At 36.3% G+C, this 26,645-nt stretch overlaps 1 protein-coding gene across 1 annotated transcript; it reads right to left on the bottom strand.

Moving 5' to 3' along the window:
- Positions 1–302: 302 nt before the first annotated feature.
- LOC111450356 (DNA polymerase zeta catalytic subunit) lies at positions 303–26,645 on the bottom strand. The gene is made up of 28 exons (XM_023090432.1): positions 26,319–26,645; positions 25,777–25,859; positions 24,538–24,595; positions 24,036–24,085; positions 23,812–23,924; positions 23,654–23,696; positions 22,703–22,771; positions 21,940–22,101; positions 21,657–21,828; positions 21,438–21,529; positions 20,891–21,283; positions 17,854–19,318; positions 17,368–17,577; positions 16,749–17,077; positions 15,398–15,540; positions 14,414–14,999; positions 13,199–13,345; positions 11,937–12,212; positions 10,499–10,606; positions 9,614–9,819; positions 8,998–9,301; positions 8,135–8,752; positions 7,337–7,495; positions 5,347–6,032; positions 3,770–3,887; positions 2,877–3,229; positions 2,428–2,526; positions 303–1,808 (listed from the first exon to the last, which is right to left on the bottom strand). The coding sequence occupies exons 1-28, from the start codon at positions 26,428–26,430 to the stop codon at positions 608–610; spliced, it is 8,355 nt and encodes a 2,784-aa protein (XP_022946200.1). The 5' UTR covers positions 26,431–26,645; the 3' UTR covers positions 303–607.

The raw sequence follows: 26,645 nt of genomic DNA, 5'->3' as shown, positions 1-26,645 counted from the left end.
ACAATCGATGTGGGAGGAGAATCATTTCTCTCTACAATCGATGTGGGAGGAGAATAAAACATTCTTTATAAGGAGTGGAAAACCTAAATAGAACAGTATCGGCTAGCTATACCCTTTGAGCTCCTACAATTAAATCACAAAAAAAAAAAAAAANAAAAAAAAAAAAAAGTTACATCTTGTTGGCATAAACAGTGATTCTTAATTTTTTTTTTTTTTTTATTAAAGTCTTTTTAGTTATCCTATCATTTGTAATCACTCTCACTTGAATGTAGTCTTCATTCTCGTGCGAATTTCCTCAAAATAAATTTTGAAGATATATTATTTTTTTAAAAAAATACAAAAAAAGTATATGTACAAATAGATCAAAAACGATGTATGAGAGGGAGTAAGAGCCCCCACTCATAAAACCAAAAATAATACATAAATTCAAATGACTTGACTGTCCAAAGATCATATGGTGATTGTAGCCTGAAACACCACAGAACAAAACAGGATTGATTTTGCAGCAATCCCATAATAGATCTTTCGTTAGCAGTGAGTTGAACATGAAATCATTAACCCGAACCCGAACCCGAACCCAAATTATGAATTATTCTTCAAATAGGCTCTATCTTTCAATAACACGTCGACTGTTTTTGAAGTCACCATAATCCTTATCTGTGGTTGTATCGTATTCATTATACCTTCTTGGTCGATCTTTCTTGTAACCTTCTTTAGGACTCCCCGAGCTATATGTTCCTCGCCCGCCATGACTGTTCCCACGAAACCTTGAATTGGTACCACGAGACCGATGGGACTTGTCACCAAAATCATCAAAATCGTCATCAAATGTGTTCTTTCTACCATTCCTGAAATTGTTAGACTGAAACTCACTTCCTCTACTGTATTTATCACCACGAGCTCGAGTGTCGCTTCCCCTTCGATTATTTTCCCTCTGATTCCCTTTCAATTTTTGTCTACGCATACCTCTATCGAAATCATCAAAATCTGATTCGGATGATCGACCGCCCATACGAGAACTTCCTCTCGTTTGAAAATGCTTCCTATTGGAGTCGAAATCCTTTCCTTCACTCCGTCTAGATCGAGGTCTTTCATCTAAATCCTCATCGAGATCGGAGTCGAGGTTTTCATCAGAACCATAGCTTAATCCCCTCCTCGATCGACCATTGTCTCTACTTTTCTGTCTTGAACTGGTCAGATGACTAGATTTCCAATTCTTCTTAGCAGAAATATCGTCATCAGAATCAAGTTCATCGCCCTCAGAATCAGAGAAAGCTGCTTGTTGACGTCGTGGACGCTTATTATAAGATGGGACACCAGATCTATGGCCAAAGTCATCACCATCTTCTGATCCTGAGTGCCCTTCAATGTCAGAAAAATCAACCGAATGAGGTTGCCTTCCTGAATTGTTCACTGAGCTATCTAGCTCATAATTGTCGATATCGTCCTCCTCATCGACAAAATCGTCAAATCCGACGCCTGGACCTCTATTTCCAGCATCAGAGTGCTGTCTTTCTGGGAGATCGGAGTTATATTTGCTTCCTCTCGCCAGATTATCGGCATGAGATCCTTCGGCTGCAACTGATGAATCTGCATACTCAAAAGCTGCAACATCTGCCCCATCTGACTCATCATCGTCGAAGTCGAAATTCCAAGCATTAGAGACCTCTTGCCTATTGGCAACCTTTTCGAACCTCGAAGGAACGTGCTGTCTTTCTTGCTTTTCATTATCTAAAAATGTGTCTGTTGGCCGCTTGCATTCACAATGGAAACATGCCATATTTCTCCTATAATTTAAGAAGTTACATCTGCCACAGATAACAAAACGAATAGAGAATCAGGAACTGACCACCCAAAATCTAATCTCTGCTTCTACACAATATCATATAGTATTGTGGCTGAACATCCAAAATTAGTTATTTCAGCTTCAGCCACTTTGATTTTTTTATGATCTATTTTATTTCTCACGGTGTCTCCTAAAATCCTACGCAAATAATCACAAAATTTCGTAGCTGAAGCCCACATCAAAAGGATATGATCAAGGTCCTATACAACCATGTTGCAAAGAATGCAACACCACGGCTCCATCAAATTAGTCATCTTCCTAGACACCATGACCAAAGAATTCACCCTACCATGGAGAATCTTGGGAATTTTCATCCTACACATCAAGGCAAAAATTGAATCTCTCCAAGGAGAATGGTTGATTCGACAAAGGAGGGAGTGACTAGAAAAGATCTCTACTCTATAAGGGCAAGGACACCTAAAGCGAACATCCATTCCACAGCAGACATTGAAACTCTCCCAACAAAGAAAGAAAATCAACAATATTACTTTGTTTCCCGAATAAATAATGATCGATGGAACCCACCATCGTACAGTTGAATTGTCTAAATGAAGAAAAGATTAATATGTGAAAAGTCTTACTCTGGGCATTCCCATTCGCCTGGTAGCAGCTGCCGCTTAGGACGTTTAGCGTCACACTGCAGGCACACCATATTTTTTGCAAAGTTCATGAAGTCGCACCTGAAAGTGGTTTGTTAATTTGCATTTCAGACATCATACTCAACGTGAAACTGGAAAAGAGATTATTGAGCAATCTAAAGATACGCCAAAATTTTGACAACTGCTACTAGTACAGTGTATTTACACAAGGCTAAGGCAAAATACAGTAGTTCAACACTAAAGACCACCATCACATAATAGTATCGCCAATTATAATACTATAAGTTTCTAGGATCTGGTTTTCTAAGTTCCATATGAGCCTTAAATATGAAGCAATAAACCGTTTACATAAAGTTATAACTTCAAAGAAAGCATAATAGTCTTCCAGCAAGAATAAATTAAACGATTGGGACAACGTAAAAAACACGTACTTGGGACAAAGCCAATCCCCTTTTTTCATCTCAACATCATCACGTCCTACTCGCTTCTTTGGTGGAGGTGGGGGCTGCTTCACTTTTGGTGGAGGCCTTTTGATTACAGGAGGAGAGAGAGTAGGATCTATTGGGACTGAACCCAACTTGACAACCCCATGAAGTAATTTGCGAACAACTGTTTTAACCGTTTTTCGCTTCAGAAGGGAATCATTGACAACAGTTCCATTCATGTGATCAAAACCAAAAGTAAATAAAAGTCGCATAATATCGATTGTGCGAGCCTCATCTTCTTTATTAGTCACCAAATATGCTCTTTCACAAGAATTTCTTAAACTGCAGGAACTGCAAACCTGAAGACAGAAAAGAGCACAGAGCACCTCATCATCATTAATGCAATAAAGATTAAAAATAAAAAAGTATATCGTACTACTTAGGTCAAACAAGCAGCAGAAAATAAATTGTGGGGGAATATCAGGCAAGGACAGTAATAAAATAATATCTTCAATGTATGTTAAGACAAAATGTTATTATTTGAAAATATATATTATTTTGTAATTAATACCCGCCCAAAGGGGGAAATAAGATCTGAAAATGGTCCTAAGGAATTATCATTATTCATTATGGTAGCTTGTTACTACCAGAAGAAAAATTTGATACCAATGCAGAAATACAGTGAACTATAAACCCTAATCATGATCTGTACCTAACATAGAACTCAAAACATAGCTAGTTAGTTAAAGGTGTGAAGGAAAAACAACAGAAGCCAAAAACCTGTAAACGGTAAGACAATAAACAAGTTGGAAGCAAAACAAAGCACTTTCAGTATTATGATCATTTTCATTACTCCATGATATGCTAGGAACAAATACAATATGAAAAGAAGTACTCACATCTCCTTCATCAAGATGAACAAGCTTCCTCAAGAGTTTTGCAGAGAAAACAACCTTCTTGTCTGGACTTGGGCACCCAAAACCAACCAATATTTGGATGTCTTTTCTTGACAACGACCTGCAATAAAAATATATATATAGAATGAGTATTAACAAAAAGTGCATCTATTCTGGAAATTTACATACACATTTCCAAAACAAGGATTAACTGCACATGAAAAAGAAAATCCAATATGGTTGATTAACCTAAAGACAAGAAGAAATTAACACATAAATGGTTGGAAAGGAAAAGAACAGAAATATTAGAATTTTTGTCAGAGACATTCCTAACTTTCGCTCCTATTAAAAGGGAAAAGCAGATCAATAAGGGGAAAAAATGTAACTCGAGTGGAAATTTCAACTTTACTAAAACTATCAAAACAAATGTGCTCATATACAATCTCATTATCATTTTTCTAGGGAGAATTTAGCTTATAAATGAAAGATACAAAGATCCCACAGAAAATCTGTAATGTCCCACATTGGTTAGGGAGGAGAACAAAACACCTTTTATAAAGGTGTGGAAACCTTCCCCTAGCAGGCGCGTTTTAAAGCCTTAAGGGGAAGCCCGAAAGGGAAAGCCCAAAGAGGACAATATCTGCTAGCGGTGGATCTAAGTCGTTACAAAATGGTATCAGAGCCAGACATCGGACTATGTGCCAGCAAAGAGGTTGTTCCCCAAAGGGGGTAGACACGAGACAGTGTGCCAGCAAGGACGCTGGGCCCCAAAGGAGGGTGGATTGTGATGTCTCACATTGGTTGGGAAGGAGAACAAAACACCCTTTATAAGGGTGTGGACACCTTCCCCCAGCAGACGCGTTCTTAAAGCCTTAAGGGGAAGCCCGAAAGGGAAAGCCCAAAGAGGACAATATCTGCTAGCGGTGGATCTAGGTCGTTACAAAATGGTATCAGAGCCAGACATCGGACTATGTGCCAGCAAAGAGGTTGTTCCCCAAAGGGGGTAGACACGAGACAGTGTGCCAGCAAGGACGCTGGGCCCCAAAGGAGGGTGGATTGTGATGTCTCACATTGGTTGGGAAGGAGAACAAAACACCCTTTATAAGGGTGTGGACACCTTCCCCTAGCAGACGCGTTCTTAAAGCCTTGAGGGGAAGCCCGAAAGGAAAAGCCCAAAGAGGACAATATCTGCTAGCGGTGGATCTAGGTCGTTACAAAATCATAGCTAAAACTGGGGAATCTAAAAGACTATAATCCCAGTAGCACTTATCCTACCTACAATTGATACACTAAGTTTTCTTCTTTAACTGCCGGAAATATCTGTCGTTCAAAGAAAAGGCAAAACTATCAACGCCCATAATCCCAACAAGAACAGAAGATCATGATGCAGTAATAATTTCAGACGACTTATATTCCGTGCAATTCAGAACATTTTTCAAGAGTAAACAAGAAATTCTGTTCAAAAGGACATGCAATGGGCCAAGAAACTGTCTTTACAACATACCACTCAAGTGAAATTGTAGAGCAAGTATTGTCTAACTTTTTTTCACATACTGAAGTGGAAATGCAGAGCTACTAACCTGAGAATGTCGAACCGGTCCTTCCCAAAATTCAGGCACGCAGTATAAACTGCCTTAAAATCCTTGGACAAATCCAACCCTACATCCTCCTCTAAAGCAAGGTCAGAGGCACTGAATCCCAATTCTTCGACCATCTTGTTCTCATCTTTCCTCCTGTGATCAAAGTAATTCTGATGAACTAACCTTTCCATCAACTCAATCCACTCCGGCCATGGATGCACCAATTCAATTTCTTTCCTCTTCTTCTCCGTCCTTTCCACCTCATTTTCTTCGTCCATTCTCAAAGCAGACTCCGAATTATTAACATTATCCCCAAGATTACCACTCCCTAACGTCGATTCCGGTTGCCCATCCTCGACGGGCGGATTCTGGTTGGCCTTCGACTCACGCCAGGCTCGAATTCTCTGCAGAGTTTGGTCCTTCTGAGAGCGCTCTTTTTCAATGGCGTCGATTTGATCGAAGATGAAGCTCATTCGGGCTGAAAGGGAATTGGGTTTGGGATTGGAAGAAGGTGAGGAGGGGGTTGACGAGACTTCGGAGGTGAAAAATCGCTTGGATGATCCGATAGTGAGGAAATGAGAAAGGAGGGGCGAAGAAAGAGGTGCATTGGAGAATCGAGAAGAGAAGGAAAGACGCTTGAGGAAGAGGAGAGAGAAGGGGGACTGCGCCATGGTCGAAGAGAGGGACTAGGTTAGAGCTGAATTGCTAAAACCCTCCATGGGAGGACCGACTGAACCAGGACAGCTTAAACCCTAAAAAGAAGGTCTGCACTAAAAAAACAAGTTTTTTTTTTTTTTGTAAATACTATTTTATTTTTTAAAAAAAATTATTTTAACCAATTTATCAATTTTACCATAATTTATCTGCACCATTTCACAATATATATTATCCGAGAAAGCTAGTCTTGGAAAGGGAGTTTTGACGGGCGGTAACCTTAGCCCAAAACTCGATCTATGGCCCCAATGGCCGCGAGTGAGATTGTTGATCTCACTGTTTCTAGTCTCGCGACTGGGGCTCGTTATATATGTGTGAGATTGTTGATCTCATTGTTTCTAGTTTCGCGATTGGGACTCGTTATATATGCGTGAGATTGTTGATCTCACTCTTTCTAGTCTTGTGACTGTGGTTCATTATATATGCGGTGATTCTAATCCTTCTTAGGAGGGAAGGAATTTCTTCAGCGGACATCGAGTTGCTTTTCCAAAAAAATAGAGGTCCGATAATTACAAAAATGAAGGAGTATCTCCCTCTCCCTTAGTGTTTGGTCAATATTATTTTTGTACATCATTTTATTTCATTTAAATTAATGAGTTTACACTATTTTTTTTTTTTTGTTAAAAAATTATATTGAAGAAGTTATGCGAGACGTTCCTAAAAATAGTTGACTTATAATCTTTTAGTCAAAATTCAGCCGAATAACGAGACAATAAAGCCTTCTCGAAGATGTAGCTAAAGAATAAGAAAGAGGAATCCCGCGTAAATATCTAAAATACATACCAACTACCATTACTAATTCATTGTCTTGCCATTTATCCTATATATTAAATGAACCTTCCTTTCTAATTTGTATGAAAACCTTGCATTCATCATTTCATTTCAATACAAGTTCGATCTTTACAGAATGTGCCTAGCTTTTAGCTTAATTCTTCACTTGACAATCGACTCGATCCAGATAAACGAAGATATACATATACCTCCTCATTATAATCAAAAGGTACATATACCAATCCCCTTAGAATTTGCTACATTGATTTATACATCAGGTGAAAGAAAGATATATGTATCAGAACATGGCAATTAATTCAAGCCAGTTTCTTATCAGTGGGAACAGCAGATATGATAGAGAGCTATACGTATATATACCGTGGTGGCTGATGAGGCCTTCTAAAAGCTAAGTTTAAGGGGTGGAGAGCTGCAGATGTATGGTACCTGAAGAGGGCTGCCTGCCTTTTGAACAATGGGGGAGATCTTAAGTTCAGAACCACTCAACTGTCCATTTTGGATACAGGTCTCTGTGTGCAGCAACAGCAGCAAGACCACGAAATTCTTTCTGAACCTTAAGCCTCTCATAGAAAACTGAACACGCGAGTGAAGTACATTTCACACCAGGTTCCACGATCCCGTCTGCTCCTCCACAATGTTGGCATATCTGTAAAAGGACGGAAGTTTATGGCTTTGTTCATTGTAAATTTAGAAATATTTCGACTTATGAAATTGTTGCAATTCAAGCCAATTAACTGTGTCATGCAACCAGGAACCAGGTATCAAAGAGTCTAAAATTAGAAGAAACTTCAAAAGTGTACAAATACAATATATTATGTGAGATCCTACATCGGTTGGGGAAGCGAACAAAACATTCTTTATAAAGGTGTGGAAACCACTCCCTTATAGACGTGTTTTAAAGACCTTGAAGAGAAGCCAAAAAGAAAAAATCCAAAAAAAACAATATCTGCTAGCAGTGGGTATAGTCGGTAACAGATTAACACCCTATTTTAGAAAATCTCAGCCTATCAACCAACCTACAACAAACTAAAACCAAGTTGCAAACAACTCCTAAACACTAATCCATATTACATGTTGAGTCATTCTATGGGTGGTTTTTGCAATTTTCTTAGAAAAATAGATCAAATATGAATGTCACGTTAGTGAAACTTCGGTAATGACAGAACTAATCAAGTAAATCTAACAGCATAGCGAAAACGGCATCATATTTTATTGAAAGCAGATTGATGTAACCAAGGAATCCCAGAGACCTAATGTAATGAAAGAATATTGCAATGGTACTTACGGCAGCAAGGTGTTGCATTTCACTCTCTAATTTCGAAGTTTTTCTGATTATCGCAGTGGTAGCTGCAGCTTCATTTTGTAGACACTGATTGCATAAATTAGATGAGGTCTGGACTAACTCGCCACATAGTATACAATGCTTAGATAGGTAGTAATAATCAATTCGGGTCCGATTAGGATTCGCAGCTGATAAGGGTTGTTTAAAAAACACTTCCCTGACTGGACGAGGCATCTCCAAAAACCATTGATTTAAGTTGGCTCCAACAAGACCAAAAACTCTTTGCAGGGCAGGTATTATTTGTTTGTTGATGTAATATAGACAGTTCAATCTGTAGGGGGAATCCACGGCTAAAAGGTCCATTGGATCAACAACCATATCGGCAAGGCGAGCTCCAGGTTCCCTATAAATTACAACATAAGGAACTCGTTCTCCATAACGCGGTTCTGCCCTTGGATCAATCCTCATTGCCTTAGTGGCCACAATTGCTGCTGGTGGAAGTGAGGATGGACCCCTAGTACGATATGTACCTAGCCGTATCTCCTTTGCAAAGACAAAATCTTGAATTGAAACCCTTCCTGAAAGAATCCGCTTCCATTGACGCTGCAAATATCTTTTGATCTGTGCATTGAAAAACAGATTAAATCACCCAATCAGGTAGTTGAGAAATTCATCATTATATGAAAAATGAGCAAAACAAGTAATTCTCAGCTCGCTTGAAGTTTTCGATATTGCATTCCCTCAAAGAACAAACAATCCAGTGCTCTCAAGTCTCAACAGCAGTTAAAAGCAATAAAAAGATATGATCTAATAGTTACATTATCCGACAATTAATTTTATTGAAAGCAACAGGTGGAGAAATGCACCTCCGAAATATCCTGATGTTCAAAGAAAAGCCTCAATGACTGCTCCATTGTCTTTGCTACAGCTGCACAAGTATCTCTCCGTACAGTTTCAATGCCTTTAGCATCAAAAGCGGGTTCAATTTGTTCAGGGCTCTCAAAACTGTAGCCCACATAGCGCTTCTTAGTGAGAAGGAAGCAAGGGGCATAAACTTTCTCCATCTTGAGTGTAACTGGATTGGGATTCATTGCAGTGATTGCAGATGCAATTTCCTGGCCAATGCCCAAAGCCTGTTCAACCGTACGTCCCTTTAGAAGAACAAACATGCTGCATGAAAAGGAAAAGCAGGCGCTTAAACCTAAAAGGTCCTTCAACAAAACTCCATTTCCCACTCTAATTAAGACTGCTAAATCTTGGGTGCATGCTGAAAGTTAGTCTTCATATGTGTACATATATATGTGTGTGTGTGTCTAAATATATATACACACACACGTGTATAAGGCTTACAAACACGCATACATCATTGATAAATTTGTTACTTCCTCAAAGCTCCACACAAGACATATATGATTATTGATTACATGCTGCAAGCTCAACACAGTTAAACTCGTACTGGTTGAAATTAATTAGATATCGTACCTGTCAGTATCCCCATAAATAACTTTAGCCTTCCATTTCTCTTGTAAATTAACAAATGAGATTGCATTTTCTAGTGTACGGCGGCCACACTGAACAATACTATCGGCAAGCTCAGCACAAGGCATACGACCACTAAAACCAGCTGCTGTATAACCATATGTTACGTTTGCTATCAGCTTCAAAGCAAGCTGTCTTGCATTAAACACCTGAGAAGCGTAACAAATCACTGACTCAGCAATGCACTCATAAGGAACGATCAACAGGCACTAATGATATACGATAATCCAAGACAGCAAGGCATTTTATGTACACTTCATAAACTGAATGACACGAAGGCAATGTTGAACTTAGTTGCAAAAAACAAAACAAAAAAATAAAAAATAGTTAGTATGAAATAAAGATAAACTAAATAAAAATTAAATAATCCAAGCTTTTTCAATTTTTTTAACGTATGCTGTCTGATATCATTTATTCAAGAACTAACTTACAAATCTCTTACAAAGTAATAATTAAAATTTGATGTATTTAAGAAATTTCAATTACTAAATTAGTCAAGGTACTATTTCATACATGAGTTCCAAATAAAAAATCACAACCAAACAAGGCTAGATGTACATTTGTAAACTAGTAACTAGAACATAAATTAAAGATTTTCAATCACATCTGTTTTTCATGTACATGACTGATCACGTATTGGAAAAACAAAAATGCATGTTATGCATAATACAATCGATCAACATTTATAAAATCTTATCCTGTTCACATATAAAAATAGTTTTTCAAATATTATAGGGGTAAACACAGAAACATCAATGCATTTATAAATTACTACTAACAGAAATGATCTGCAAAATAATAGACTACTGTAGTCTGAAATAGCCATACCCTCTGAAGAACTTTCTGTGATGGAGCCAGCTTTTTCATTGCCTGTTTCACCATGATTCTAGTCGATAATATCTCCTCCAGAAGACGAGGCAATATACCTTTACAAACCTGAGGAATCAGTTGGGAACAAAGCACTAATGTCAATATTTTCATTCCCCTATAACATAGAATCTATCCATTCGTGATAGGCAAAAAAACCCAAGGTTGGATTTACTCATCAGAACAATAATTAGAAAATGAGAATCATTCTTCTTTCTTAGTTTTTTTTCATCTTTATTCATCTTTACTTTTGCAATGAGTTTCATTGTGAAAAAAAAAATGATATAATAAGTAAATAATTCAATAATAGCAGCAACAACAAGAATAACGTTAAGACACATTTTTCTTTATCCTAACTCTAACAAAGTATTAGTATATGCATATTAAAAATTTTGGTCCATTTCTACATTAACTCATTCCAATTGATTTTCATTTTGAGTCTCCTCATTCTCATGCCCACTAAGTTTTTTCTTTTTAGAGAAAGCAAATATTTTGTTGATGTATGAAATATTACGAAAGAGATGGGGTAAAGACCTGAGAGCCAAAAAATGGAGTTACAAAAAAGTCATCCATTTGACCAAAAATATGGTAAGACTAAAACCAGAAAAGGGGGTAATATTTACACCAATACATAACCATTAATAGGACATTGTTAAAGAAGGTTTTGTAAGTTGATTTGGTCTTATTGAACGCTTGCTGGTTCCTCTCCAGCCATAGGTTCCAAAAGAAGGCCTTAGCAATGCTCAACCTCATGCCTACTAAGTAAATGAGACCTTAAAGATCATTTGGAAAAAAATAAATAAAACAAAACAAAACAAAATGATGCTTGCTTACGTCAAAAGAACTTCGATCAATGACCTCATTCATGGTAGAAAGGAAGATATTAAACTAAAATCTAACAAAGTTAATATACTTTAGTATAAAATTCTTTTAATGACATTAGAAAATTGTGATCGTATAGAAATTTAGATCTGTTACACCTTTTCTTTATCTTGAATCCAACATAATATTAGTAAACGCAATGTTAAAAGTTAAATGTAAATTAATTTTGTTCTCCTCATTCTCATGCCTATGAAGTAAATGAGACCTAAAAGATCATTGCAACGAAAAACAAACAAAACAAAACCAAACAAAAATGATGCTTGCTAAGGTCAAAAGAGTTTCTATCAATAACCTCATTCATGGTAGGGAAAAAAACGTTAAACCAAATCTAATGCAATTAATAACTATAGCATAAAATTATTTCCGTGTTAGAAAGTAGTAATCATATATAAATTTAGATCTATCAGCAAAAAGTATTATTTAGGTCTGTAGAACCCCCTGCAATATTCTTTATTTCTCATATTATCATGTTCTTTATGTTCCATATTGTCATATAAAGACATTTTCAGAGATCTACCTTTGGTGGTGCGTACATCACACCATTAGGAGTTAGCAGTATCTGATCTTTCAGTTCCTCAAGAACCTGTCGTTCTGGTGAATATGAAATAACTCCTAGTGTATTAACCTTTGAAGGAGCTACTTTGCCCAAGCACGTACAAAAGCATAGGTTGTAAGCAATTATCATGGATGGATAAAGAGACTGGAAATCTAAAACTACAACAGGATCATCATAAAAACCAGACTCAGGTTCCATCACAAGTGGTAGGCACTCCATTGCAGGTTGAGAAGCGACCTAACAAAAATATATTCAGATGGTTAACTCAACCACATTCATTCGTCAAAGAAACAAAAAGGCATTTGTAAGAAAATTAATTGTAGCTAACAGAACGCACCAAAAAGAAAATAACAAAAATAATAGTTAGAAAAGACGAGGAAACTACCAGTGTGATGGGACCTGATTCATTTAAAAACAAAGAAACAAACATATAATTACAAATAATGTTATCCATGATGGAATCCTGATTATAAACAAAAGGAAAAATAAAAAAATAGCTGATAGAAAAACTGATAAGCCATGAAGGCCACAAAGCGTGAAAGAACTTCTGGGTGATAATTTTGTAATGAAATTGACCTTGACATCATTCCATGCAAATTAACGGAAAACGAGTGAGAGAGAGAGAAGAAAATTAAAAAAAAAAAAAAAAAAAAAAAAAAAAAAAAAAAAAGCACGTATACATAGTCAGATATCTGAGTATGTAAACAGATAAATCGTTCAGCATCAAATATGCAAAAAGAAATACTGAAACAACAAATAAAATATTTACATATGTCACCAATCAATTCTTATACAACATGATTCCAAGTAATAAGCAAGAAAGAATTAACCAAACAATAGTCAATAATCAGCATATCCAAAAAAATAACATAGCCAAATTTTATATAATATAACCAACAACAAATTCACATGAAAATAGATCTCTGGTTGCCCTCAGGAATGTGTATTCCCCCCGTGCAAACCTGGTATAGTGGTTACGAAAAAGAGGGATGGGCTCAGCTTCAGTTTCATCTTCTCTAACTAAAATTATTGCCAATATATATTGGGAAAAAAATATCATTGAACGATGATATTGATGAGATGTATACTAACAAATAATCACGAACCACACCTTGGATAAAAACTTTTACAAAGTATGAAAAATAATCATAAAATAAGCCTTATTACAATTTCCTACGTTATCAAAATTATTCAGGGAAGAGCAAGTGACCATCAATTCAGACCTGCAAATTCCCAGGGGAGACTGCCAGATAGTTTTGACTATGCGCCAATCTTAGTAACATAGATTCGACACGATGTTGCGAGCCTCGAGATAGAACAGAAAAAAATTCAATGCCAAACACACGAGCAAGTTCTGAAGTTCTATTTATCTGCAAGGTACAGATAGTGATATAATCCATGTGAATGAAAAAAATTGTCTATGTAAATAAATAGATCCATAAGAGAGTACTATTTGGGGATACAAACGAAAACATAAAGGAAGGATAAGGGAGAAAAAGATGACGTTAAACCCAAAACAACAAACCAATCAAAAACCAACAAAGCCAAACTTTTAATACTCTTCAGTTTTGGCAATATTTTCTATACTGTAAACATAGGCGAAGGCAAAATGAAAAAGCCTCTCAGAAAAATAAATACAAGAAGTAAAAAATTAAGAGATGGTACTAATTATTTTAAATCAAAGAAAGAAAACTACCAATAAAAAATCTAAGAAGCAAAAACCCAAAGGGACAAACTCAATAGCAAGATTGTAGTCATTCTCCCAGTTGTCTTCTACGCACTAATAACTTCTCCTATTCCTTTCTAGTCAAAAGTATCAAAAACTATCAAGAAACTGTCCACCAAAGGAAGCATTCTTTATCACAGAAGGAGGGCTAAGATTTATCCATTAATATGTCATGAAAAAAGGAAACCAAAAATAAAAACTAAAAAAGTAAGGCGTCCTATCTCCTATCATATGAATTGATAGATTCAAGAAAATGGGGCACTTAAATTCATATTTTCTTACTAGTACTCTTATAATAAACGGTTTAGCTAATTAACATTTTCATACAAGTTAGACACCAAAATTGTTGCAAGATGAAGAAAGCCAAAATAATTAAAAGGTAGTGTTCTCCACGGAATCTAGTTTCGGATACAAAATGACTTGTCCTGCCAACGGGAAAAGATACTTTTTCCAATGTTTCCACTTTCAGTTACAAAGATAGTTTTCCACCGTGCTTGTATAAGATATACATGCTACATGATCCACAAAAGTTTTGAACATATAATGAACTGTTTTGAAAGGCACCCCTCTCCAAATGCACATGAAAAGGAACTCCAAAAACTTGGTAGTAGTAGAAAATAGAAGTTACTTGGCAAGCCTATACAGTAACCAACCTACATACATATGTAACTACATGATGCTATCATACTTAATGAAAAGAAAATCAAAATACCATATCGAGCTGATTCATTAGTTGAAGGTTCAACTTTGCTCTTTCCATCACATATTCAATGCACCGGAATCTTGCTTTTTGAGGACCACTGTTAAACCATTGTGTTAATACTCTATGATGGATGTATGGAAATTTTCGTTTCAAAACAGCTTCCGTAACAGCTTCAAGCGTGTACATATTAAGCTTAACTTCATTGCGCATAAGCCTCCATATATTTAGAACAATCCTACCACCAATATGGATTCCACTGGCATGTGTTCGACCCCATTCATCCTCAATTATCATATCTTCTACTGCAGCAGAATCAGAATTTACCAACTCAGAAACCAGGTTTTCTGGAATTTCAGTGTGAGTATTTGAATCTCCATCCAATATCTCGGTTTCATCGGGTGTCCTAGATATCTTATTTAGTAAACTTATACCAAGCTGAGAAGCTCTCTCTGCCAAATATCCAAGAGAACTACTTTGAATATCCCAGCCAATCAAAATATCTGGGTCGGATAAATATATAATTTTCATAAAACTTTGAAATAAAGACCTCTCTTCATGATGAACCAAAACTTTGTAGTCAATCCCATCACGATTTCTGGAAAAGAAATGAGACATTACCACACCAAAATAAAGAGCGTGTCAATAAAGGAGCAGACATCCAAATTATAACATTTTTACTTCTAGAAATTAGCTGATTTTACAACTAGGAAGATTTACACATTGTGCATTAGGTAACGACCACTGGACAGCAAGATACGCACCCAGCATTTTCTCACAAACACCAAAAAAAAGAAAACAATACAAAATGTCTCACAAACACAAAACCAAATGACAGAACAAAATAGATACAAAGGAGAAATGCATATGTGCACTATCTTAACAAGTAGATAGCATAATATTTGGAAAATCCAAATTCACCATAAATACAGAGCTAACAACAAAGGCATAGTGGTTCAAGAGTAAAATTTCTCATTGTGGTCATAAATATCATACCTCTTAGACGAACCAATGTTAGTACACAAAATTAAAACAACATCGACAGCAGGGCCACTATCATTCTGAATTGCAAGAGCTATCATCTTGACGGCATCAAGTCGAGGATCAGGCCTAAGATCACCCCTACATTCTGCTTGAACCTAACAACCAGAGCCCAAGTATGAGGTAATTAAAATAAAAACTTTTTAAGTCCCAAAAAAACATGAAAACGTTTTAATTGAGCACAAATTTCCTATAACCAAGCAAGATCCATAAGATCTTTTTCCTAAAATCCTATTCATTGGGTGACCAAGAAAAATTAGAATATTTTCTAAAAGTAGCAAAATAGTAACGAAAGACATACTAGCAGCAAAGAAATGAATTATATAGAAAGGAAAAGGTACCTAAAAATGAAAAATGAGAAAATAATCTGATGTAGCATCTTGCCGTTTTTTGTTCTTTCTCGGGTGACTTGCCCAGTTCTTGAATGTTCTTTGGCCATGGCTTTACTTTCTTTGTTTAACTTCCGTACAGTCTTTTTACCTTACAGTAAAAGGATATTGGCATTATATTTTCTAGTGCTTTCTTGTACTAGCTTTTACCCTGTGGTAATTGGGTTATTTAGCTTGCAACTTGTTGCTCAGCCCAATAAGGCTGCTCTATTCTTTTTCAGGTCAATGAAAACTTTTGTGAAGTTTTGAAAACTTGAGTGTGTCATAACTTGTATTTCGCAGCTTGAGTAGGAAAGCTAAGATAATGTTGGGTTAACTCAGTCAGAGATATGATGTGGGACATTTGGGGATGACAGATACTCTACAGCTTTCGTTGAAAAATATTAGAGTGGTTCAAAATTTTGATTTTATCAAGTTATCAGCAGCTTTAAGGTGTGGTCTTCCTAAAGGTTTCATCAATCATTCTTTTCCTGATATTTATAATTTGTGAAATTCTTTTCTGAGAAATTAGGGTTGGTGGTTGAGTTGGAAAGTCGTTTTTCAAAGCTATTTGGGAGATTTGTGCCTTGTTGAATTCTTTTCGTTTTTCTGGTTAGCCCTATAAGAAGAAGAAGAAGAAGAAACCCCCTCGCGTCTGAGCAAGTTTCTAAGCTATTAAAAACATGAGCCAAAATGTCAAGAATGGCTCCCAATAGACAAGTACAAGAAAGATATCAAAACGAAGAGGCTACCAAGACCCACTGAATTTTCCTGAAGAAAAGATATTCAAACTCCATGATGGAAAAAAGGGAACCCAAGTTCCAATCTATAACATGAAAGGAATAAAAGAGTATTTCAACATCTGGCGCTACCTGAAATAAGCACATTTTCAAACTTCCATTGTACAAATGAAAAGGGCAGATAAATGTAAAGAATACCTCAACGCTCAACAATGTTAATTGCTGCACTCCTCCAACGCTTGCAGGATCACAAAACCCAATTTGGCTAAGAGGAGTATCTTTTGATATCTCATCTGGGCCAGAAATTTGAGATATATCTTGTGAAAAACTCGCACAAGCTTTTACTTTTGCTGTAACTCCTCCACTTTTGACTGGTTCTACATTTTCATGGAAAGAGGTTTCATCCGCAGATGAGTTAGTCAGGCCTCCATGATTTACTATATGACTTGTATGAGATGAAGAACCAGGTTGAGGCAGAGGCTTGTCCGGATCATCAACGAAAGGTTTTCCTGAGTTGATCCTGAGAGCTGTAAATGAAGTACTAAATAAGCTATTTAAAGATTGAACTTCCTACAAAAAAGTTAAAAATTAATTTTCTAATTAATCATGAAGTACTAAATAAGCTATTTAAAGATTGAACTTCCTACAAAAAAGTTAAAAATTAATTTTCTAATTAATCATGAAGGATCTACTTGCATTAGACTTGTCAACCTAGTAGTTAGTTTCTAGACCTACAAAACAAAAACCCAGAGAAAAACCCAAGAGAACAGAGAACAAAAAAAAGGACAAAAATGCCCAGCTGAGTTCTGGTTATCACCTCTCTGTTCACTTGATAGCCACTGACGAACACTATCTGTAGAAGGAGGTGACTTTACATGTGTTAAAATATACATGAAGGAGCCATCATTTCGATAGTGAATGGGAACACCCATGACAACTTCTTTCAGAGAACTGGAGTCATAGTCTTCAAAAATATCTTTTTTGTCTCTGGGTAGAAAAAATGGCAAAAGATCATCCAAAGCTCTTCCTGAAGAAAATGAAGGTTATCAAATAGTCAGGACCATTTCAGCAAGCAAAAGTTGGTCAAAGCTCCTGTTATTTAAATTTATTGCTTCCAAGGGAGGAAGGGAAACGTAAAATCAGTGACACTTGAAGTTCCCAACAGAAATAAGAAATAAACTAAAAAAAGATGATAAAGCCTGCACTTCTACCCCAAAGGGTAATCATCCTCATGAAAAAAATTGAACTAGGAAGGTAAAGACGAGTATCAACACCACATACATAAAGAAAATAGAATTTTAACCTGTTCTCTCTTCGGGATCTTTTTTATCCAAAGGAGCAAGTTTCCTTGACAGGATAGACGTATTAGAAGTGTTTATAGGTTCTTTGTGCATCAACTCCGCATTCGGTGGCTTTATGCGGGTAGTCATACCAATTGATAATATTTTCTCACGATCAAAATCGGCAACCAGAGATAGAGAGTGGCCAAGCCCAGACAAAACAGCATCCTCTTTCTGTTTTCTATCATTACTATTCTGATTAACCAAAAGAAATCTTCTTTTTGTACATGGAGCCAAATAATCCTCGTACGCACATTGCATGGAAGGCATGCTCTCATGAACATCAGCATCACTCTTATTCTTGCTAGCTAAAGTTTGACAACCACCAAGAGGAACAGAACCTAGGCCTAGGGTCTCTGACTCAGAAAGCCACGGATCAAAGCACATTTGACTAGGACCTGCAACTGTCTCAGATCCAGGGATTTCTCCAACATTTGGTGAACTAGCCTGCACTAAGCCATCACAGCCATCTACAAGCGGCAGTTTACCATACATGGAACTATCAGAATAAGTAGACTTATTCTCATAAAATATGTCAGAACTAGTAATTTGATTAGTTAAACATGGCATCAAATGGGAAGAGTCCTGAAATCTCAAGTTATGTTCATTGGTTTGCAACACTTGAGAATCCAAGCCTCTTGACCACACTTTTTTTTGCCTACTACCAACAGTAAAATTTTTAGCTTTACCATTTCCACAGTCAAGTTGCTCATTTCGATAGTGACGCTTCCTCCTCATCAAATCACGGACAGAACATTCTACAAAGGCATTGCCTTCCCTGGAGGTATATGTACCCGTGCCTTCAATTTCTACTGTAACATCCCTCTGTCCTCCCTCTTCTTTAGAAAAGCAACTGATGAACCCAGAATCTCTAGTCAAACTTGCACATATATCAGGCCTGCAAGAATTGACACATGTTGAATCTGTATTCACTTTCTCAGCCTCCTGAAAAGGTAAAGAGTCCCATAATGATTTTTCCTTTTTATGGCTGCAAGTATCTGAATCAATGCCATGCAACACCACAAGTTTGGAAGATCTTTCATTCTCAATATATAAATCTCTATCAGGTGAGTTTTCAGTCGACCCTCCACAAGGAGTGAACATATCATCTGCAGCACCATCAAGTTGGGGAATAGTTTCTTCAGAAGAAGACCTGGAAAGATGCTCATCATCGGGACAACATTTTCTCTTGTTAAATCCCTCAAATTCATCTAGATCTTCAACTGAATCGAGAATGTCTTGACACTCCTTTTGAGACTCAGAACCATAATCCTGGCTAGCTCTCTCTAGCACTTGATCCATGTTTGCTGCAGGCAACAAGGGCCCCAAAATTGTCTCACAAAGAAGTTCATCGTCGGAATTAATATCTTGTGCAGCCTGAGAAGTAGCTAGCCATCTCAGGAGGCCTAGTGCCTCCTCGTCGACAACCTGAAAATATGAATATTCCAAAAAAAAACATTTAACACCCAAACATGGCTAACATCAGAATAAAATCAAATATTTGGTTCAACTGAATATATACTAAAACCCACTATTACAATCACTTTTTATCAACTCATCTTCCAACCACTAACCAAATAGAATTCAGCTCCCACAGAACTTCGTCTTCATGTTCTTCTTCTTCTTCTTCTTCTTTTCTTGAGAAAATTCTTATATATTTCATCATATAAACTTAAATTATATTTTAAGCAAATGCGAGAGAACCAATGTTTGGAAAATCCATACCCTTCAATAACTTTCGATAAAGAATGTTTTTCTTCGGACCAATTTTCAAATTTCACTGAATCCCCAATTAATTTCCTTTTCCATCGAATAGTAATCCAAAATCATAACCAGTAAACTTCAATAACGTCTTATCAGCCAAGAAAGGGTAGATGATTAGGCTTGCTTCAAAATAATGTTCGAAAGTTCAATGAATTTCGTTCCAAAAATTGTGATAACAAAATCTTGAGACCAAAGAGAGCTGGCTAAAATCAACTTCTACTACTTCCTTTTCTTTAAAACACAATACTGAAGAAGAAATCTAAAGCTTACTCAAAAAACTGCAACTTGTCATTTGCCCTAAACAACCTTTGAATATGTCCTCGCTATCTTAGCATAATTTCGTCTGTAATTCACTTTTTTCCTTAGGAATTACATCTACTACTCCAGTGAAGGCTTCTTTAAAGAAAGTACTTCTTTTCAAATTTCAATAAAAATTCCCTTCTCATTTCACAAAAAACCAGTCATCCTTTCATATCGGACAAGCTGGAACACAGAGTGTCTTCCAACCCTTGTTGGAGGCCAAATGGCACTTTCATGAAACCATCCTTGTTAAGACCTGAACTTGGACAAATGAAAAGTACCAGAGGGATCTCTATCTTTCGTGAGGAATTTAGAAGCAATCGGCATATGCAAAAAGATCTTTAGAAAAATTTCTCAAAACAACGGAGATGAGAGAGAAATAAAGGGAATAGCTATTTAAATGTCATACAAACCCAACTCCCGACGTCCATGATGAGAGAAAGATGGTAAGCAATACCAATCCACTTAGAATTCAAAAAAAAATGGACAAAAAACTAAAAACTTGATCTAAATGGATGGGAAAACGAACTCTGTCTGAAAAACTAGGAGGAAGATGAGATGAGAAAAGGAGAGAGGAAAGAGCATTTACCTTACCAAGCTCCTCACTATGAGGGGGTTTTCTGTCCCTACCCTTTACAAACTCAACTCATTCCTTCTCGAATTAATATTAATAACTACTTGTTGGGTCTCGTGAAACTTTCAAACCCACAAGTCCAAGCAGTGTTAAAGTATTGTAACTCATTGGCTGAAGCTTTTGAATTCAATGGTAATTTAACACCTTAGTACACTTTGAGCATCTAACGTATAATAACAAATGCATTACTTATGTCAGAGCAGAAAGTAACGTAAAAATTTATATATCAAGTGTAAAATCTTCGTGACAATTGACATCTAAGCAAAAAGAGAGATCCCCCAACAACAAGAGCAAAAGGCTACCTTGGGAGTTACTTCAACTTCATCCATAGACAATCTCGGAACCATATCATCTCCTTCAATCAGCATTTTGTCATGATCTTCTAATGAATTTGGGTAAAATGAGTCCAAATTAGTTCTGCCGATCTCCATAACGTGTTTCAAAGGCTCACCATCAGAACATCCTAGTCCAATTATATTTGCTTCATTAGCTGAAGATGTCAATGACTGCACCAACCTTTCATCTTTTTCAAGTGGAGTTAACACTGATGGACATTTTGGTCTCTCATATAATTCAGTCATTTTTTTCTCATAGTCCATACCAATTGAGAAAGTCTCCAAAACTTCTTTTGACAATGGTTTTCCAGGATCAGGTGGCACTGGTGCCTCCTGCAGCCCCGTTCTTCTATGTTCCTCCTGGGATATGGACAAGAAGACACTTCACTGAACAAGAATGTACACATACCAACTACATATTACAACTAAAGACTCCATCATACAGTGTTTGCACGTTAGCACATAAATGTAGCAGCACAATAGAAAAAGAATAAAGGACGGGACAATATCAAACCTCCCAAATCGATACAAGCGATTGAACCATTTTCACATCTGAATGGGTTTGAGAAAAAGACGTATATAGTTTAGAATGTTGATTGAGAATATCTGCAGATCAAAATTTTTGAAAGCCTTAACATCGCAAGGAAATAAATGATTTATGAGGAACCCTACTACTACAACCTGTTAAAAGAAAGTATTTTCACGTCAAATTTAAGTACGAAGCCAAATGAACCTTCTACGGCAGCATCTCCCTCAAGTTCACAAACACTTTGACGTTTACAGAGATTGATTCCACCGTCATCCAATGCATCCATTGCAGTAGGAGATTTCCACATCCAATCTGTTGGAATTTTAGAAGATATCCATACTGGTGAAGTTGATGCTGCATCATTACTTGGATCTGCCTAATGAAATTGCCAAGGGACGCCCATTATTTGCATAATCAAGACATGCAATCATGTAAATTGTAATAGTTAATGGGGGAAAGAAAAAGAAAGAAAAAGGACAAAGGAGACCTCGGAATCAGAAGGCATGCAAGTTGGATTGTCCATTCCATGATTCTCACTCACGTACTGTAAAATGTGATTTAATTTTTTCCCTGGAGCATCTGGTACTGGATGACGGAACTTCAATTTCATTAGATGCAGAAGACCCATACCATATAAATTATAGTCAACCTAGAAGAAATAGTAGTTCAGAACCAAAAAATCAAGAGAGAACACCAATAAAGATTTAAAAAATAACACTTCCAAAAGTACCTAATGAATTGAATGGTTAACTGTTGCATATCACCCAAATATTTATTGGGAAAATATGTATTATACAGAACAAAGGGCAAAGCAATGTAGTAATACCTGCATTTCTAGAACAAAATATGATAACCTCAAGAAAAAGATGGCTATGACGACCACAGCAAAATAGAAAGCAAACTCACAGATGAAAATACACTAACTGAAGATGTGTACCTCAAAACAATCAAGTAATATAATTTTCAATATGTGTGATAAGCAAAGTGCTGAGAGTAAGTAATAAAAATGGGGGAAAAGCAATGTGGGACAATTACAAAGTGGGCACTATTAGCCGGAAGCTAGTTCAGTACCCGATACTTCAAAGTAGTTTTGAGTAAATTATTGTTATAAAACTATTCTCCAGCCTTGATGAGAACAAGATAAAAAGCTAATGGACAAATCAAGCTAACAGCTAGACAAGACTACTAATCACAAAGTAGCTTAATGTATTTAATATTATACTTATTTTGGAACTCATAAAGCTACTCACAAGGAACTGCAGGACAAATGGTATGTGCGATTCATAAGGCTGTAAAATCTTTTCGAGAATGGCACCATTCTGGACAAAGAAAAGGAGTAAGTACAGTCACAAAACACAGATCTTCCAAGCTGCCTACAAATGAAACCGGCAAAACATCTACATGGTAGTATTGAACACTTTGGTTAAGTTTATGGTGATAGAGCCAAACTCTAGGCTTCAACGAAATAGAAACAGGCAACAACTAAAATATTTTAACACACAAATACTTGAAATCAACATTAGAAATCAAATTTTAACATTAAAAAATTATTTAGAAAGTTTCTAAATTATTTTAAAAAAGAAAAGTAGACAAAGAATTAAATTCTCAAAAGGAAAGCTCAAAACTTAGACAGAATAAAGTATTTTATCGAAAATTAATTAGACTGGAAATTGATTTACATATTTATTGAGAAGTGCAAAATTGTATAGATATGATCCTTATTGTGCATCCAGATCAATTGAATGAGATATTATAAACTCAACTTGTTAATAAAAGCTGAAAATGAAAATATTTAAAATTTTCAAATAAAAATAAAATAATATACAAAATATTAATCAATTAATGAACGTAATTAGAACTAGTTTTGAATTATAGCAACCAGAGATAAAATTAGTGAGAAAGATTACTGTCACCGCCATTGAAGATACAAGTTAAAAAATAACCAAGTTGCTATTCTCAAACTTCTTTTCATTAATAGCATCGATATCAAAAGTTTAAGCTCTTGATATAGTTTGTAATTTCTAAGACAACACATATTTTCTCTGCAAATCCTCACACTGACAAAATATTGCGCTAAACAAATCATTATCCGTTACTGAGAAACAGATGTTATTGCAGTATCCACCATCCAATTTAGCATGTAAAACAACAGTAAGATGATAAATATGAATGGCTGCAGAGTCAAACTTCAAAAACTATACCAGCAGAAGATTTGCAGCACGGGTGATATCTTGTGGATGATATCTAAATTATTGTCAAAGCATTCAATCACAGGTTGCAGATCATTAATATGGGCAGGATGGCCCATCAAAAACAATATAGCATATGGATAAAACAAAACTCAGTTTCACGTGGATACAAATATATCTTCATAAAAAGCTCCTCTGATGAGTGGTAACCATAAAGCTTCTTCGCTCGAACAAGATTATAACCATGTACATGCTGTCTCTTAGAACTAGAATTGCCTTTCAGCTTCAAAACTCAAACAGAACCAAAATAATGTCATTAGCAATGAAAAAACACGAGGGATTAACATATATGTGAGACGAAGGATAATCCTCTAGTTGTCCTAGTGAAGAATACCTTTAAGGCTTTTTCAAGTGCAAGTGACACATCGTTCGCAAAAGCTTCTCCTATACAAAATTAAAATATATAAGCTACAGTAGCATCATAGGATAACAGTGGCACAGATTCAACAAAGATTCAAGCAGGTGCATGAAAATATAGCATGCTGTAATAGCCATTATTTAATTACAAAATAATTTTTTTAAAAGAAATTGAGATCCTATACCTGTAGTTCAATAAGCTAAATCCTAGATTAGTTTCAAAGTGTATTTTGAAACTAAATCATCCTACAATCTCTTGTAACTGCTGAGCAGTGCTCAAATTAGCATTAATTTCAAAGTATATTTAAAATAACTAAATAAATACATGTCTTTTACAATTAAGTATATAAATAATAGCTAAATTTTATCTGGAAAGTAAAGTAAAAACAATTAATATGATATCTAACAGTAACATATTCATTTAATAGGCTTGATAATCAAAATAAAACTATAATCACATTCGTGAGTTGCATGCATACCTTTGCCTTGCAACTGCAATGAAATCTCTGAGCACGGCACATATAAATAGGGTAAAACCTACAAGGAACATCATTTCAAAACATGGACGCTTGCATGCATGCATACACGTGCATATAGAATTGTACGTATGCGCTAAAAATTGGTAGTTGATAGATTGAAGAAAAATGACTTGGTCGATTATATGGTAAATAGTGCCATGCTGACCAGGAAATTTATATTACCAAAAAGATAATAATGACAATAAGAAATTTGAGGCTTTACAATAATAACCCGTTACCATCTCTTTTGCCCAAGAAGCTTACGTAAGCATAAGATAAATCTTGGATAAAAAACTAACACATGAGCGTAAGAAGAATACCATGTCTTAAAAAAACAAGCATGATCTTCAAGATTGACTCAACATTGCAACCGTGTCAATTGGGAGTTACAAGTTTCAAAATCTAATCTTGAGGGAAAAGAAGTTTTTGTTTCAAATGGAGAATGCGGATAGGGCATTGTCTTTAGTCATCCAATTTTTTTTATCTTAATGAGGGTCGGATTCATTAATGTGCTAATTCCTTTTCCCTTTTTCTTTTATTTTTTTCCCCTATTTGTGATTTCGTGGAGCCATTGGCTAGAGAGGAATGGTAGAAGAGAGGTCTTTGGAAATGATGTGACCCTTTATCAAGTTCAACACCTTTCTAAACTATTATAATTTTCCATTGAGTTTAATTATCTAAGATTGGTGTGAGATCCTACATCAGTTCGAGAGAGGAATAAGCATTCCTTATAGGGGTGTGGAAACCTCTCCCTAATAGAAGCGTTTTAAAATCGTGAGGCTGAAGGCAATACGTAACAGGCCAAAGCGGACAATATGTGCTAGTGGTGGGTTTGGGCTGTTACAAATGGTATCAGAGTTAGGCACCGGGTGGTGTGCCAGCGAGGACGCTGGGCCCCTAAGGAGGTGGATTGTGAGATCCCATGCGGTTGGAGAGGGGAACAAGCATTCCTTATAGGAGTGTGGAAACCTCTCCCTAATAGACGCGTTTTAAAATCGTGAGGCTGACGGCGTTACATAGCGGGTCAAAGTGGACAATATCAGCTAGCAGTGAACTTGAGCTGTTACAATTTGAGCTTCTTTTTCTGTATCGTTAGTCGTATTCTTTCATTTCTTATCAACAAAAACTCAATTTTCTATCATTGCAAATGCATACTCAAATGCTTATTCAAGACTCAGTAGAAGAGAGTTCCGGCCTTACTCCATGAACATGGACGCATGTTTTCTGACCAGCCGGAGTCGAACCATATATTCTCAATACAGGAACCACGTTCACCTTCCCGCCTTCAAATTAAATGATACGAAAAATATGCGTTAGTAAACCCCAAAGCTAAGTTTGCACTCGTGCAAGATAAAGGGGATAGTATATATATATATAGCAAATAATGTGTACGATCATGTTTTACACTCTCCTTAATCAAGTTCAACAAGTTGCACAGTTGAGAACAAGCAGATAAAAACAGAGTATAGACTCTCTCCCCGGTATCATTATCAGCATTGACTTCACATAACAAAATTCACATAAAGAATCCTAAACCTGTTACTGACTGCCAAATCTGAAAAATCAAACGAAACCCATGGTCGATACGACAGTGTATAAACTAAGCAAGTGGTGCATTGAGCTTTCAAAACTTCACTGAATTTCTCAGTAGCCTCAAATGAATGCAACCAGCCTTATTTATAAGGCTGAAAGTGGTAGTTGCAACCTGATTTACCCAGTAACAAAAGGGAAGTGAAGTTTACCTTGAAAGCGACTGTAGGATACGCCGAGGCCTGGAATTGGAGGCGCAAGGTAGTAATCGATGGAGACGATCCGAACACTGAAGATACTCGATTCTGATTGCGCATCCCCCATTGTCTTACTTCCAATTCACCGGAACAAATACAACGGTGCAGAACCAATGACTACGAGAAGGGACGAACGAAAAACCATTGATGAATGGGTAGAAGAATTCGAGTTTCGTGGACTTCGCGCACCAGACCGAAGAACAATTTGCTTCTCTTCGTGTTAAATTTGGCACGAGAAAATGGCGCGGTAGCGAAGCCTTTTTATAGTGTGTAAATCCTAAA

The sequence above is a fragment of the Cucurbita moschata genome, unplaced genomic scaffold (assembly GCF_002738365.1).
Source record: "Cucurbita moschata cultivar Rifu unplaced genomic scaffold, Cmos_1.0 Cmo_Scf00012, whole genome shotgun sequence".
NCBI classification, from domain to species: Eukaryota; Viridiplantae; Streptophyta; class Magnoliopsida; order Cucurbitales; family Cucurbitaceae; genus Cucurbita; species Cucurbita moschata.
This window is presented reverse-complemented; position numbering and strand designations above follow the sequence as displayed.